The 17,894-nt window shown below is 40.8% G+C and overlaps 1 protein-coding gene across 1 annotated transcript in view; it reads left to right on the top strand.

Annotated features, from left to right (window-relative positions):
• LOC134540550 (paramyosin, long form) overlaps nucleotides 1-17,894 on the top strand; it is an 88,514-nt gene that overhangs the window by 59,720 nt on the left and 10,900 nt on the right. Inside the window, exons 14-15 of the mRNA XM_063383364.1 lie at nucleotides 16,526-16,721; nucleotides 17,435-17,563. Of these exons, the coding sequence (XP_063239434.1) occupies nucleotides 16,526-16,721; nucleotides 17,435-17,563 (325 nt within the window). The remainder of the gene's footprint in view (nucleotides 1-16,525; nucleotides 16,722-17,434; nucleotides 17,564-17,894) is intronic.

Here is a 17,894-nt window from a genome sequence, read left to right as displayed (position 1 = left end):
CGTTAGATTTTTATAAATTTTACTTGTTGAATTCTTGATATGTCTGTATTGTATTCCTCTCTAATAAAAACAGACGACAGAATATTCAGCCAAAAAGAAAAAGGTGGAAGTTTTAGCTGCAGAGGCGAAACGTATAGTGTAACAGCAGCCTTAAGGCTGAGTATCACGCGTAATATATATATATATATATATATATATATATATATATATATATATATATATAGTAGTATATAATAGCCGGACCTGGGACTGGCTTCTGGCTGTGGTGTCTGTGGTGTTGACCGCCATCTTGGATTGTGACGTCACGGCGGCCATCTTGGAGGAGTGTAACGGGACATAGCGTAACGGGACAAGTTTGACCTTGACCTTTGACCCTCAAAATTTGCCAAAATTTGGCAAAATTTGCCCAAAATTCCTCAAAAATCGCCAAAATTTCCATTTCTGTGGAAAAAAATTCCGCCAAAAAATCTCAAAAAATTCCTCAATTCAAAAATTAGGATTTCGAAAATCCTCAAAAGTCATTTTGTCTTAGAAAGAACCCAAATTCCTAAAAGAGGCTTAAGCATCCTTGTTTACAGCCTCCGATAAGCCTCTTACGTCATCTAGGATTATGACCGCCATCTTGGATTATGTCGTCACCGTTGCAGTTTCCGTTACGTCCGCCATCTTGAAAATCTTTATTTATTATCCGATTTTAATGAATTTTTTTTTTAAAATTATAAAAAAATTCAAATAATAAAATTTTAACAAAATAATTATAAAAAATATACTTTTACGACAAGGAATTCGGAGTCCTCGGTTCGAACCCGACGAGTGCAAAAAAATAAATAAAAATGGCGACCGATCCTTCCCTCACAGTGGACGCAGGCAGACTGACCCCCACCACTTTTGCCAATGCATATATATCGTCACATAGTATGACGTCATGTACGCCATCTTGAAATTTGGACGCCATCTTGAAAATCTTTATTTATTATCCGATTTTAATGAAAAAAATTCCAAAATTCATCAAAAAATTAACGTATTTGAATTCTGTTCGATTATATCGATGTACGTCCTTGGTTCGATTCCCGGCGAGAGTAAACGGTCGATCCTTCCTCCATGAAAGCTACCTAGACTGATCTACCACCACCAGTACCAAGGTATATATCATCAACTGGTATGACATCATGTCCGCCATCTTGTCTTCATCCGCTGGAGACCACCATCTTGTTTTCGTCTGATAGAGTGTGCCGATACCATGTAGTATAATTATCTGTTCACGATACTTTTGTCCTCAACTGTTGACATTGAACATTGACCTTGAAATTTGACCTTGACCTTGAACTTTGACCTTGAAGTTTGACCTTGACCTTGAACTTTGACCTTGACCTTGAACTTCGACCTTGAACTTTGACCTTGACCTTGAACTTTGACCTTAACCTTGAAATTTGACCTTGACCTCGAAATTTGACCTTGACCTTGAAATTTGACTTTGTCCTTGAAATTTGACTTTGTCCTTGTCGACCATCATGGATTCGACATTTTATGTTCAGTACATGCTACCAGGAGCTACCACCTGCTGAAGTACTCCGTCTTGTGTGTACTTGTATTATAGAGTACATTTCCATCTGGATAATTTTATTCTAACCTGCTACAGTGCAGTAATCATTTATTACCGAGGTGCCCCCCCCGCCATCTTGAAATTCGGTCGCCATCTTGAAATCATGTAATAATGTAGCTATAAAAGCGGGAAAAAATCCAAAATTCATAAAAAAAATCACTCATTAACTTACATATTGATTCGATCCGCTCCAGTCCTTGGTTCGATCCCTGAATGATGCAAAACATTTAATTTTATATAAAAAATAATAATTTCAATAAACCATGTTCAAAATTCTTAAAGAGACTTTAAATCCTCTACTACCATCATCATATCAGACATCAAGACCACCATATTGGAAATTCATAATTGTAATGCTAGAGATTCGGGAAAAAGTTCAAAATTCATTAAATAAATTTGTAATCTATATACTGATTGATTAGATCGACTAAGGTCCTTGGTTCGATCCCTGGCCGATACAAAACAACTTTAATTTTAAAAAAGTAACAGAAAAGTGTAAGGTTCGAGAAATAAAACACCTCAAAGTCTTTTACAAACATAATATTTATTACACAATTTCTATCCTACTACAGAATCACTTGCGAAAGCCAACAATCTTATAAACATTAAGCCCTGCATAGACGTGCAACGACTACTTCTTAGCTCCAAATGGCTCCCACAGCTCCAACAGCCTCCAAATGCTTAACACAGCTCCAAATGGCTCCAAATGCTCCAAACGGCTCCAAATGCTCCAAATGTCTCCAGCAGCTCCAAATGCTTGACAGCTGCAAATGCTTCAAAAGGCTCAAAATGCTCCAACAGCTCCAAAAAAAGGCTCCAAATGCTCCAATAGCCTCCAAATGCTTAACACAGCTCCAAATGGCTCCAAATGCTCCAAACGGCTCCAAATGCTCCAAATGTCTCCAAAAGGCTCCAAATGCTTCAAAAGGCTCCAAATGCTCCAACAACCTCCAAATGCTTAACACAGCTCCAAATAGCTCCAAATGCTCCAAACGGCCTCCAAATGGCTCCAACAGCCTCCAAATGCTTAACACAGCTCCAAATGGCTCCAAATGCTCCAAACGGCCTCCAAATGCTTGACAGCTCCAAATGTCTCCAGCAGCTCCAAATGCTTGACAGCTACAAATGCTTCAAAAGGCTCCAAATGCTCCAAATGGCTCCAAATGCTCCAAATGGCTCCAACAGCTCCAAAAGGCTCCAAATGCTTCAAAAGGCTCCAATTGTTCCAAGAGCTCCATCTTCAATTGGTTCCAACTGATTCCAATTACTTTTCTTATCGAACTTGGCATGATTACTAACATGTCTTTATTAGTATACATTTTGACTGGCAGTGGTAACGTATTGTGCACCTTTAAGTTATAAGTTTTATTTAGAAATCAGATTTCGATAAATGGTAGATACCATTTGGAAATAAAATATATTAATTTATCTTCAAGTTTATACACATACATTTAATTTAAGCCATTATTGTATGTAGCCAGCTTCCCTCAGTTCTTTGAGTATGAAGGATATTTCTGTAATGTTCGAATAGTTTCCTGCACAAAGCGATCCATGTAGTAGTCGTAGCCTGTCAACCAATATGTTAGGATCTTCCCATGAGGTATAATCAATCTCTTCTGCTGCGTTCATCATCCTTGCATGTTTATTATAAATATTATGATATCTGGTGTCTTCCGTTTTAACACCAACCTCAGGGTTACTTTCCTCATCGTGCCAGTGATTATCACAAGCTTGATCAGGATAATTTATTTTATTACGACGTTTCCATCGTTTTGGTCTCAAACCACCATCACAGTCTTCGCTCTTGCATGTGTTTGGTGCTTCAGCACAGTACTCAATCATGTCAGCCTTAGATGTGTCAGCACAGTCTTCGTTCACGCCAGCTTCTGATGTGTCACCACAGTCTTCAATCATGTCAGCACCACAAACTTGATCAGGATAATTTATTTTATTACGTCGTTTCCATCGTTTTGGTCTCAGACCGCCATCACAGTCTTCGATCTTGCCTGCTTTAGGTGCTTCAGTACAGTACTCAATCATGTCAGCCTCAGATGTGTCACCACAATCTTCAATCATGCCCGCTTCAGATGATTCATCAAAGTCTTCGACCTTGTAAGCTTCAGATGGTTCTCCATCTTTCTCATTTTCATGGAGACTACTAGATATTGGAGTAAATATATTTTCATTTCTAATGTGGTTACAACTTCCTTCGTTTGTTTTAAATTTTAAATTATTATCTTGATCTAGATCAGTAATTTTAGCATTAGCTTTTTCGCCTTCGTTCCTCTTCCGCGATGTTGTAGCCCAGTCTTCGTTATCTTTATTCATCTTAATTGTACAGGTCTTGTAATGTCTATCCAAGTAATATCTTCTACCAAAGGGTTTCTGACACTGACTGCAATTAAATGGTTTTTGACAAGGACCCAAATTACACTCGCTTCTCTCATGTCGTTTAGCATTCTTTCTCAAGGTAAACACCTTGCTACAGTATCTACAGTGATGACGTTTCGATACAGCAACAAATCCCGTTTCAGGATTCATATTAGTTACTGAGACTAATGCCAGATGCAAACTAAGAGTTTTAAATTAGATATTTTACTTAAATAGAATTTTTTTATTATTTCATCAGCGAGAATTAATTTATCTCATTCAAAGGTACTTGTTGCAAGTAGTTCTGCTTTTCAACAACAGATGTCGCCACATGTTACTTGCAGGTAAATAATAATATTTAGTTCTTTTATGCGGGATGCGGGATGCTCACTAACGATCGCAATAGAACGATGGCTTCGCTAGACTCCAAGGAGAAGGAAGTACGTCCATCCTGTTAGTGCTTCTTAGATTTCTCAGAGATTATTTGACTGAGTAATGATATTTTTATTTTAATTTCCACCTGATAAAAATATTACAAGTGATGATTAAGTAGCAGAAGTTCACTAATTATTAGCAACCTTGAATAAAAAATGACATGCTTCATTAAGTAAAAAAATCCTTCATGCAGAGATAAATTCCTCATCAGTAACCAGAAGCACTCGGAGAAAACCATCAGATGTCTAGTCAGGAATAATCAGAAGCACCCAGAGAAAACCATCAAAATATTGTCAAGAATAATCAGAAGCACACACGGAAAAATCCACCATAATACTGTCAAGAATAAACGGGAGCACACGGAGAAAACCGCCATAATATTGACAAGAATAATCGGAAGCACACGGAGAAAACCGCCACAAGTTTTCTTTGATATCATAAAATTTCAGGAAAAAATAACAAAAAATAAAAATAAATTAATAAAAAATTTTAAAAAATAAAATAAATAAATACATAAAATTCTGGCTTGTACTAGAACTATATCTTTACTCAACAATGAGAAGTTCACAAGCTAGCAGAATCTGTTTATGTATTTATTTATTTTATTTTTTTAAAATTTTTTATTAATTTATTTTTATTTTTTGTTATTTTTTCCTGAAATTTTATGATATCAAAGAAAACATGTGGTGGTTTTCTCCGTGTGCTTCCGATTATTCTTGTCAATATTATGGCGGTTTTCTCCGAGTGCTCCCGTTTATTCTTGACAGTATTATGGTGGATTTTTCCGTGTGTGCTTCTGATTTTTCTTGACAATATTTTGATGGTTTTCTCTGGGTGCTTCTGATTATTCCTGACTAGACATCTGATGGTTTTCTCCGAGTGCTTCTGGTTACTGATGAGGAATTTATCTCTGCATGAAGGATTTTTTTACTTAATGAAGCATGTCATTTTTTATTCAAGGTTGCTAATAATTAGTGAACTTCTGCTACTTAATCATCACTTGTAATATTTTTATCAGGTGGAAATTAAAATAAAAATATCATTACTCAGTCAAATAATCTCTGAGAAATCTAAGAAGCACTAACAGGATGGACGTACTTCCTTCTCCTTGGAGTCTAGCGAAGCCATCGTTCTATTGCGATCGTTAGTGAGCATCCCGCATCCCGCATAAAAGAACTAAATATTATTATTTACCTGCAAGTAACATGTGGCGACATCTGTTGTTGAAAAGCAGAACTACTTGCAACAAGTACCTTTGAATGAGATAAATTAATTCTCGCTGATGAAATAATAAAAAAATTCTATTTAAGTAAAATATCTAATTTAAAACTCTTAGTTTGCATCTGGCATTAGTCTCAGTAACTAATATGAATCCTGAAACGGGATTTGTTGCTGTATCGAAACGTCATCACTGTAGATACTGTAGCAAGGTGTTTACCTTGAGAAAGAATGCTAAACGACATGAGAGAAGCGAGTGTAATTTGGGTCCTTGTCAAAAACCATTTCATTGCAGTCAGTGTCAGAAATCCTTTGGTAGAAGATATTACTTGGATAGACATTACAAGACCTGTACAATTAAGATGAATAAAGATAACGAAGACTGGGCTACAACATCGCGGAAGAGGAACGAAGGCGAAAAAGCTAATGCTAAAATTACTGATCTAGATCAAGATAATAATTTAAAATTTAAAACAAACGAAGGAAGTTGTAACCACATTAGAAATGAAAATATATTTACTCCAATATCTAGTAGTCTCCATGAAAATGAGAAAGATGGAGAACCATCTGAAGCTTACAAGGTCGAAGACTTTGATGAATCATCTGAAGCGGGCATGATTGAAGATTGTGGTGACACATCTGAGGCTGACATGATTGAGTACTGTACTGAAGCACCTAAAGCAGGCAAGATCGAAGACTGTGATGGCGGTCTGAGACCAAAACGATGGAAACGACGTAATAAAATAAATTATCCTGATCAAGTTTGTGGTGCTGACATGATTGAAGACTGTGGTGACACATCAGAAGCTGGCGTGAACGAAGACTGTGCTGACACATCTAAGGCTGACATGATTGAGTACTGTGCTGAAGCACCAAACGCATGCAAGAGCGAAGACTGTGATGGTGGTTTGAGACCAAAACGATGGAAACGTCGTAATAAAATAAATTATCCTGATCAAGCTTGTGATAATCACTGGCACGATGAGGAAAGTAACCCTGAGGTTGGTGTTAAAACGGAAGACACCAGATATCATAATATTTATAATAAACATGCAAGGATGTTGAACGCAGCAGAAGAGATTGATTATACCTCATGGGAAGATCCTAACATATTGGTTGACAGGCTACGACTACTACATGGATCGCTTTGTGCAGGAAACTATTCGAACATTACAGAAATTTCCTTCATACTCAAAGAACTGAGGGAAGCTGGCTACATACAATAATGGCTTAAATTAAATGTATGTGTATAAACTTGAAGATAAATTAATATATTTTATTTCCAAATGGTATCTACCATTTATCGAAATCTGATTTCTAAATAAAACTTATAACTTAAAGGTGCACAATACGTTACCACTGCCAGTCAAAATGTATACTAATAAAGACATGTTAGTAATCATGCCAAGTTCGATAAGAAAAGTAATTGGAATCAGTTGGAACCAATTGAAGATGGAGCTCTTGGAACAATTGGAGCCTTTTGAAGCATTTGGAGCCTTTTGGAGCTGTTGGAGCCATTTGGAGCATTTGGAGCCATTTGGAGCATTTGGAGCCTTTTGAAGCATTTGTAGCTGTCAAGCATTTGGAGCTGCTGGAGACATTTGGAGCTGTCAAGCATTTGGAGGCCGTTTGGAGCATTTGGAGCCATTTGGAGCTGTGTTAAGCATTTGGAGGCTGTTGGATTCATTTGGAGGCCGTTTGGAGCATTTGGAGCTATTTGGAGCTGTGTTAAGCATTTGGAGGTTGTTGGAGCATTTGGAGCCTTTTGAAGCATTTGGAGCCTTTTGGAGACATATGGAGCTTTTGGAGCCGTTTGGAGCATTTGAAGGCTGTCAAGCATTTGGAGGCCGTTTGGAGCATTTGGAGCCATTTGGAGCTGTGTTAAGCATTTGGAGGCTGTTGGAGCTGTGGGAGCCATTTGGAGCTAAGAAGTAGTCGTTGCACGTCTATGCAGGGCTAAATGTTTATAAGATTGTTGGCTTTTGCAAGTGATTCTGTAGTAGGATAGAAATTGTGTAATAAATATTATGTTTGTAAAAGACTTTGAGGTGTTTTATTTCTCGAACCTTACACTTTTCTGTTACTTTTTTAAAATTAAAGTTGTTTTGTATCGGCCAGGGATCGAACCAAGGACCTTAGTCGATCTAATCAATCAGTATATAGATTACAAATTTATTTAATGAATTTTGAACTTTTTCCCGAATCTCTAGCATTACAATTATGAATTTCCAATATGGTGGTCTTGATGTCTGATATGATGATGGTAGTAGAGGATTTAAAGTCTCTTTAAGAATTTTGAACATGGTTTATTGAAATTATTATTTTTTATATAAAATTAAATGTTTTGCATCATTCAGGGATCGAACCAAGGACTGGAGCGGATCGAATCAATATGTAAGTTAATGAGTGATTTTTTTTATGAATTTTGGATTTTTTCCCGCTTTTATAGCTACATTATTACATGATTTCAAGATGGCGGCCGAATTTCAAGATGGCGGGGGGGGCACCTCGGTAATAAATGATTACTGCACTGTAGCAGGTTAGAATAAAATTATCCAGATGGAAATGTACTCTATAATACAAGTACACACAAGACGGAGTACTTCAGCAGGTGGTAGCTCCTGGTAGCATGTACTGAACATAAAATGTCGAATCCATGATGGTCGACAAGGACAAAGTCAAATTTCAAGGACAAAGTCAAATTTCAAGGTCAAGGTCAAATTTCGAGGTCAAGGTCAAATTTCGAGGTCAAGGTCAAATTTCAAGGTTAAGGTCAAAGTTCAAGGTCAAGGTCAAAGTTCAAGGTCGAAGTTCAAGGTCAAGGTCAAAGTTCAAGGTCAAGGTCAAACTTCAAGGTCAAAGTTCAAGGTCAAGGTCAAATTTCAAGGTCAATGTTCAATGTCAACAGTTGAGGACAAAAGTATCGTGAACAGATAATTATACTACATGGTATCGGCACACTCTATCAGACGAAAACAAGATGGTGGTCTCCAGCGGATGAAGACAAGATGGCGGACATGATGTCATACCAGTTGATGATATATACCTTGGTACTGGTGGTGGTAGATCAGTCTAGGTAGCTTTCATGGAGGAAGGATCGACCGTTTACTCTCGCCGGGAATCGAACCAAGGACGTACATCGATATAATCAAACAGAATTCAAATACGTTAATTTTTTGATGAATTTTGGTTTTTTTTTCATTAAAATCGGATAATAAATAAAGATTTTCAAGATGGCGTCCAAATTTCAAGATGGCGTACATGACGTCATACTATGTGACGATATATATGCATTGGTAAAAGTGGTGGGGGTCAGTCTGCCTGCGTCCACTGTGAGGGAAGGATCGGTCGCCATTTTTATTTATTTTTTTTGCACTCGTCGGGTTCGAACCGAGGACTCCGAATTCCGTGTCGTAAAAGTATATTTTTTATAATTTTTTTGTTAAAATTTTATTATTTGAATTTTTTTATAATTTTTAAAAAAAATTCATTAAAATCGGATAATAAATAAAGATTTTCAAGATGGCGGACGTAACGGAAACTGCAACGGTGACAACATAATCCAAGATGGCGGTCATAATCCTAGATGACGTAAGAGGCTTATCGGAGGCTGTAAACAAGGATGCTTAAGCCTCTTTTAGGAATTTGGGTTCTTTCTAAGACAAAATGACTTTTGAGGATTTTCGAAATCCTAATTTTTGAATTGAGGAATTTTTTGAGATTTTTTGGCGGAATTTTTTTCCACAGAAATGGAAATTTTGGCGATTTTTGAGGAATTTTGGGCAAATTTTGCCCAATTTTGGCAAATTTTGAGGGTCAAAGGTCAAGGTCAAACTTGTCCCGTTACGCTATGTCCCGTTACACTCCTCCAAGATGGCCGCCGTGACGTCACAATCCAAGATGGCGGTCAACACCACAGACACCACAGCCAGAAGCCAGTCCCAGGTCCGGCTATTATATACTACTACTATATATATATATATGTGTGTGTGTGTGTGTGTGTGTGTGTGTGTGTGTGTGAGGAAATGAAATATATATATATTTCATTTCCTCGTCATTACTTCTATTAAAAGACTATTTTTGTACATTCATCAGGAAACCTCCCTTGTATTTGTAACATTGTCACAACATTTGTAGTATAATGTGTATAAACATTCATGCAATTGACAATAATTACGACCATTTTCGCGACTTGGTTTTTACACGCAATATATTGCACTCAGTGAATATCCGTTTAAAATGCAAGAGAGTTATTCCTGCCAACTTTAACAGAAATATCCCTTAGAGCTAAGTATTGCCATAAAGAAGAAATCATGAAGCGATATTTAAACTCACACTGTGCTGTAAAAAAATGTATTTTATGCTTATATGAGAATCATAGTTGCTCGATCTACGTCATTCTACTACCGCCCAATATTGCGCAACAATTTATTTCTGAATTTGTTTTATTAGTTAACGGAACTTTTCAGCAAATGTTGACCTGAACAATAATTCTTAAATAATTAAAAATTGTTTTCTAACTATATAACCACAGAAATTCCATTGTAAAAAGCTATATATACAGAATATCATGTAAATAACTTTATTTTTATGAGGTCTACTAAATATATAACAATAATAAAGTTTTGGTTGTAATCCACAAACAGTAAATATTTCATATATGGGCAACAGCTTAGGGAGTTTATTGTAGACACTTAACCCGGTCAGATTCCCCTCCCTGCAGAGCACGTAACAACGCCACTCGGGACTCACTCCTTGTGGGGTAGTCGTAAGATGAACGACTCACCTTTCAAAAAAAACTTTTTGAATCCCAGCCCGGCCATCTTGATTCCTGTAAGCCATTCACACCAAGCAATCGCTGAGGTGGTTTGGTTCTCTTGAACTGTGTTATTGAGTTTATCCGACTCTTTTAACCTATCTGACGTCGAAACATTAAGTCCAAGAGGAAAAAAATACTCAACTACTTTTCACAAACTACAAAAATAAACTCATTTTAGAATGCATTGTATAGGGGATAACTAGATCACCTTTTATTTCGCATACATGGAATTTAGGCATAGGAATCTAAAGACGACATTATGGTTCAAACAGTTTTTATGTCTTTTTTTTAGTTTATTATTAAAAAATTACTTTCGCTGGCAGATATCAAAAATTTAGACATTTTCAATGTCAAATGACAGTATTACTACAGTAAAAGTCGTTCCCGTGAATATATTTGTTGCACACAATCCCTCCTGGAGAACAAAAAGATGGTGTTTTTTTTTTTTACTGAGATCTAGAATTAACGAATTTTATCCTCAGTGCTGTCAATCAAAACCGATACACGTGATCTCTTATTATTTTTGACAACTTGAACTCTACTTCAACAACAACAACACTACAATCTATGGGAGCTGGTGACTGTTAATAAATAAATAGAATTAATACGCATAATTTACATCAAACCAAAAAACTAGAAATTACTGTATTTACTGGTTCGTCGCTCGCCTTGAGGTGCACGCAGCTGCCGATGTGCGCCTGTTGTCTGCTGCTCGCCGGCCGAGTGACACCCCCCTTCCCCCCGGTGCTCCGCGCGGACTGCTCTGGGCTCCGCCACTCCGCACACACCACGAGGCTATCCTGCGAACCTGCACTCGCAGCCCCTAGGTGATTCCTACTCGTGGCTGCCTTGGACACACTCGTTATGTCTCGTACCACTGTCACTGTCTCGTTGATTCCCCTCGGGAAGACCCAACACAACATGCACTAGTTGATAAGTGTTTTACGTCTCTGTCTATACACACGCCGCGCCCCACGCCACTGTCTTTGACCAACCACCCCTTCCAGCTTTCAACTGTGCTCATTTTTCACTTAGTCCTTCAACTCGCTTTCACCTTACTCGCTCGACGAGTAACCATTTTCAGTCGTCGGCGAGTAGTTATAGACATGCCCGGGGACTCTACACACCGAGTACTCTCGGATACCGAGGAGCGAGTTTTAAGTGTTTTAGACGCTGAACGAGTTCACTGCTCGTCGAGCGAGTTACCTTCTTGCTCATCGCCGGGCGGATCCTTGTAGCTCGGCGAGGTCTGCTTCCTCCGGTCGTGGGCCAGGTCCGTTCCCGAGGAATGCAGAAATGACCCTTACCCACATCGAGGCTATCTCCGCACTAGTCCACTCCTGTGGCCTCGGACAGTGGGACGTCTTCTATCCAGCGGTGGTCAAGGCAGCGGCGGTGCGGTCGTCTTCGGCCAAAGTGTCACTCTCGGGCAACGAGGCACGACTCTAGAGGGGGTATATGTATATGACTCGCTCGGGGCCAACGAACTTCGAGGACCAGAACCATCTTGAACAATCTTTAATAGCCTGGCTCGGCACTCCCCTTTCAAACACGAGTGATGTGCTGTTTACATCCGGTCACGTGTGATGACGCGGAACCAAGTCGGAGTTGATTACCCCTTACAACCCAACTGCAGGCAACTTTACAAGCTCCACCGCAAGGCGGTAGGTCTGCCACCAGGGGCTAACTAAAGACAAGAAACGCGGAGAAGGAAGAAAGTTACTAACGAGAGCTTACACCTGTGACAAATTAAATGCCAAATGGCATTGACTTTACAGGGAAAATCTATTTGTAGAAGCCAGTCACTGTAAATTTCCGGTGTTCCATTAAATTGTATGGACAATGCTTTAATGGTAAAAAAATGTGAGCGTTTCTTTCAGTACTCGCCAATGATGTATAAACATCTTAACCTCGGTAACGAGAAAATTCATGTGTTTACATGTTGAAATACACTTATAATGCAAAACTCGAACACGAAATTGAATCAATAATTCTTTAATATAATGCCGAGTGTGATAAATATATACGCAAATTGTTTTTTCAACTACATTTCTGGATGCAAATCACATTAGTTTCCGCACCCGCCGCTAGAATTCGCTGCCGGAGCAGCTACATTGATTATCGAATCATTCTATTTGCAGAGTGATAGTTTAAATCATATAATTAAACGGCACCGATAAAAGCGAAAAAGACTTCAAAAAATACTAAACCTTTGGACCTGATTTTCGACAGTAAAATTTATTAAAATACTGAACAATTGTTAAAAATCACAAAAGAGTTAATAAAATAAAGTTTCTCTTTGGCTTTTTGCCCTTTTCATTCGCGCTTTCCACCACATATGGCAGCATTGTGGTTACACATTATTTTTCCATGCGACTTCCGTTCCATTCACGAAATTACTCATACCAAACGTCGAATACCGAAAGCTAAGATGTTTACACATCAAAAATCAAACGATAGAAAATTAATGTTATGCCTAAAAAAATCTGTTTAAAACAAGACGGCTATCTCTCGCCATCAAAGACCAACCCAGGCACGGACGCAAGCAGCCGCCGCTTTGCGGGCTATAAATACTGCGCGGAGCAGCAGTCGAGTCCTACGAGCCCAACTCGAAACTTAAATATAAACACCGCCAGAGCGCGTGCCTCGCTGATCAGGCGCGCTCTCGCGCTGAAGAAACCAGGCTCTCCCATTGTCTCTCCCGGGTGTGCTGATGGTGCTGGCTCGTCCTTCGCTCGCGAGTTTCCCTGGCATTTATTTCCGAGGGGGAGGTAGGGGGCGGGGTTATTGTGTCCACGCATACCTCGATTGCCCGGGGGAAGAGCCCCCCCGGCCCCCCTCCTTCAGCGATGGCTAAAAGCGCGACAAGGCCTCGGGGAACTTGGCAGGAGACCACGCGAGGACGGTCATGGCTTCAGTGACGGCTCCTAACGGCTCGCGATACACCCGAAGGGACCCGGGAGATCGCTCTCCCAGAAGGACCTCAGCAGCTCGGCCGTCATCGCCGAGGCAAGAGGGAGGAACTATAACTCGCGCCTCGCGAAGACGCGGTCGGCGAACATGATGTTCGACGACGACGACGGCTACGACGCGGAGGTCGCCCGCGCGATGCTGACGGTGAGGTCGCGCCTCGTGGACGCCGCCGCGGGGTTCCGGGGCGTCTCCGCCGACGTGCGGTCGCAGCGCCGGTGGGCCGAGGTCCACGAGCAGCACGCCGGCCTCATGGAGGACCGCCGGCTCCAGAGCCGCGACGAGGGGCTGTTGCGGTCGCTGGACCAGCTCAAGTTCGAGCTGGCGGGGTTCGACCAGAGGAACTCGCAGTTACTCCATGATAAGAGGTACAAGGACTGGCGTCACGCCGTCAGCACTGGCCTTCGTGTTCTGGGGAAACTTCTGCCAGGGGGATTTTCCTGTGCCCAGCTCTGGTTTGTGTGTTGTGAAAGCAATGGATCGCTCTCTAACAAAGAGTTGATTTATTACAAACCAATTAATAGCTTGCAGAACCAGCATAATATACTCCCCTCGTGTGGCCTCCTAACGCATCGGGAGATATATACGCCATTTCCTCGTAACTTGGAGATGAATGGGAAGGGCTAGAACGACCTTTCCCAGCATCGTTGTCGTTGCCGCCCATCTGCCTTAACCCATTCGCCATACCTGTGGTGATTCAGAGGAAACCCCATCTAAGAGTTGCGCAAGGCAATTATCCAAGTGTTATCACTTCTGTGGAACCACTCAGAGAACCCAGAGAGCCAGAGCCAGGCTAGTACTGGAGCTGTGCACCTATCAGCGGAGTGGAGACTCCTCAGGACGATCAGAGCCACCAACTGCCAGTGCTAAACCAAAACATTTAGATGGAACCTCAGCAGGGAATCCTGGTACCAGCATGGGGTTTACTGACAGATTTACCAGGGCACTCGCGGGCTTATGCGGACCATTAGTCCTTGTGTGAGCACGGTAACCGTCCCGAAAAATACCACAGGATAACCTCGGAGACCGGATACTTGGATATCCCATCGTCTGCGGCTCCCCGAAGCTTACAGATTTTTCCGGCCAGGTCGAGGCTCTTTGCAGAGTCTAGCCATCGCCATTACGCAGTTTTGATCTTCGCATTGATCCAATGCCTTTGGGACCCAACTGCCTTATCCCCCAGGCAAGGTTTCCGGACCATCAGCTGTTGCCAGCATTCAGAACCTTTCCTTCTCACCAGGTACCTGTTTTGGAGGAACGAGGACTCCCAGGGCAGATCTAACTGTGGTTAACAACCCTGGTACCACGAGGAATCACTGAGTTGTCCTAGATGATGAGAGGATGTGTGTTCACATCATTGCACCCATTCGGTGATCTGTTGGCTGCTGTCACGGACGCTAGAGTCGGCAACAGCTCCGACACCTCATGCGACAGACACTTTATCCCAAGGGAGTCGGACCTACTCCCACGACAAAATAACGCAGACTCATCTCATCTAGCACGATCCAGTCCCTACGATTATTCCTTACCGCATACTATCCCCTAACTTCCTAGACGTAATCCCATTAATAGTGTACTAAGAGTTCTTCTATGTAGTTATTTTATTTTATTTTTAAATAGCTACCTGAGGTCTTCTGTCTTCCTTTCAAACCACTTTGGTGCATGTTTATGTACAATTATTCAAATGAGTTTACTTATTTATTTATATCTTTTCACTTTTATAATAACGCATAAATATTTATTTTTATAATAATACACACATTAAAAAATTTATATTGCAAACAGCCGCTCATAATGCATGTGGCAGCTAGATCTAATGTTGCAGCATCTATTAAAACTTATCTGAACTTCTTTGGGCGGTCTAAGTTCATGCCTGATGCATAATTTTCAGGTCTCAGTATGTACTATCACTTGTTTTTCTGTCCACTTATGTGGGTGATGTTGACCCAATCCCAGGATGACCATGTGCCCATGGCGATGAGCAGCCCGTTCGTCAATCATATCAAATACTGACTTTGCATGACCAAGAACAGTTGATGACGTGAAGGAGGGGAACCATCGGTATACATTCTTTTTTTCGATGACAGACGATTTATCCGAAGCCTTTATTCGTCTTCGATAATTGGAATTTTTCCTTGGAATGTTGACTTAAAATATTCCAAATAGCACGCTTTTCTCACGAAAATAACTTTATTTTTCATTTGATGGCATGTGGGATCACGTTCAGGACCGTGCAACATAGGGTCCAGGAGGGCATTCCACCCTCAAGTAAACATAAGGGGGCACATAGTCCTCTCAACCTCCCCCTCCCAAATCCTTCGTTCCTCGAATTTGTATTTACATTATAATATACACATAAAACACCATCCCAAAAATCAAACCAACATTTCTATTTTAAAAAAAATTGCACAAGACAGTTTTTAAATTCAAAAAAATCCAGTTTTTTTCAATTAAATGATAATTGTTTTTACATAATTTCACATCTTTGCTATGGAAATGCCCATAATATCTCATTTAAAATATCATCCCGCTAAAAACTTCATTCAATGATACAAAAAAATTGCATTTCTCCCCTACCACCCCCCCTCCCCCCCCCCCTCACTCCTTAATACATTGCTGACCGCGTTATAGAAACAACTCGTAATAACGAGGCTGATTTCCGCTATAGCGAATTATGTTTCGACTCTGTCAAGTGCTTAAGTACCTATGCAACGGAAAAAACTTTTTCTGCACTTTTACATTAGATTCCTTTGGAAAGCATTTATCAAGAAATAGTCTGTAATACAATAAGCAACTCATGACTATGGTTATTTTTGCATGCGTGAAATACATTTCATGTATAATTCTGAGTATTTGTGAAGAAAATTGGAGCATAAGTTTATACTTAACTGTTTACAAAATAACTGTAACTATTGGAGGTACTGGGACAACACAAAAGTATAAATTCCCGGGTGAGAATCCGAATGCAGTGTTACTGCGAACTCTATTTTGTAGTTTCGTATGAATGTGCAAACGTACACGAGTTCTTCTGTTCCACTCACAAGAAGGAGATGAGGGCGTGCGGTCAGGAACGAGGGGTGTTGAGAGGGTGCGTGCCGGGCGTGCCGCAGCAAGCAGACCAGCATCGAGATCGAGCAGCTGAACGCGCGCGTCGTCGAGGCGGAGACGAAGCTGAAGACCGAGGTGACGCGCATCAAGAAGAAGCTGCAGATCCACATCACCGAGCTGGAGCTGTCCCTGGACGTGGCCAACAAGAACAACATCGAGCTGCAGAAGACCATCAAGAAGCAGTCGCTCACCCTCACGGTGAGTGCCGGTCCCTGCTGGAGCGAGCGCGGCGGGTGGCAAGAACCAACTTTCACAACTAAGCATTAACTGTTTAGTTAATTTTAACAATATGAGCAGTATTTCAATAAAGTTCCTTGTCGAAAATAAGGTCCAAAGCCGGGGTGTTTAGAATTTTTACAAGTTTTTTTTCTCGCTTTTATCGATGCCGTTACATCATATAGTTTAATATTTCGGTCTGCAAATGAAATGATTGAATAGTCGACTTAGCTGCTCCGGCAACGAATTGCAGCGGTGGTTGCGAAAACAACGTGTGATTCGAGTCAAGAAAAAAATTAAGTTGAAAACACAATTATTTACGTATGTATTTGTCACGCTCGGCATTATTTTAAAGAATTCTAAGTTAAATGCCAAAAGGGATTTGTTTTTCATTTGAGATCATAACCGCATCTTTACTATTCTCAATTATTATCTCTTGGTCAATAAAAAAATTACTAATAATTTATGTCAATCTTATAATGAGCAATAAGTTTCACTTCTGTCACACGTGGACTCCAAGCACACTTTTTTTTTTTTTTTTTTCAATTTGTTGAAATGTCTGAACAATGACTCAAAAGTCTAAACGTGAATATAAAGTAACTGCCTGTAACGGTACATACTCCCTGCACTGCAGCGGGAGTGCGGGGTGTCCCGCAGAGACGGGCGGTCTGAGCGGAGTGTGTCTGGTCCCGCAGGAGCTGCAGGCGCACTACGACGAGGTGCAGCGCCAGCTGCAGGTGACCCTGGACCAGTACGGCATCGCCCAGCGCCGCCTGCAGAGCCTCACGGCCGAAGCCGAGGAGATCCGCGGCAACTACGAGCAGGTGACCTACCTGGCGCGCGCCACAGTCGCCCTTATAGGTTTCCCGGTGGTGAGGTAGGAGGGGGGTGGTGGTGATAATGTTTCTCATTCCCAGGGCCGTAACTAGAAAGGGGGGGGGGGCAAGCGGGGCATACGCCCCGGGCGCAAAGCTGTGGGGGCGCCGAAATTGCTCGCATTGTAATTCCTACTACAACTGGTAATTGGTAAAAGGTTTTTGCATGGAAGTTACAGTAGCACAGAAACTGTTACATGTAGGTATTGAAAATGCTTAAATAGCACCTTTTTTTCCGTGGGAGGGCCCCCGGACCCCCCGCTTTATTGGTATGGTATGT

The sequence above is a fragment of the Bacillus rossius genome, chromosome 1, assembly GCF_032445375.1.
Source record: "Bacillus rossius redtenbacheri isolate Brsri chromosome 1, Brsri_v3, whole genome shotgun sequence".
Classification (NCBI taxonomy): domain Eukaryota; kingdom Metazoa; phylum Arthropoda; class Insecta; order Phasmatodea; family Bacillidae; genus Bacillus; species Bacillus rossius.
Note: the sequence above shows the minus strand (reverse complement) of the source record. Positions and strands in the feature narration are given on the sequence as shown.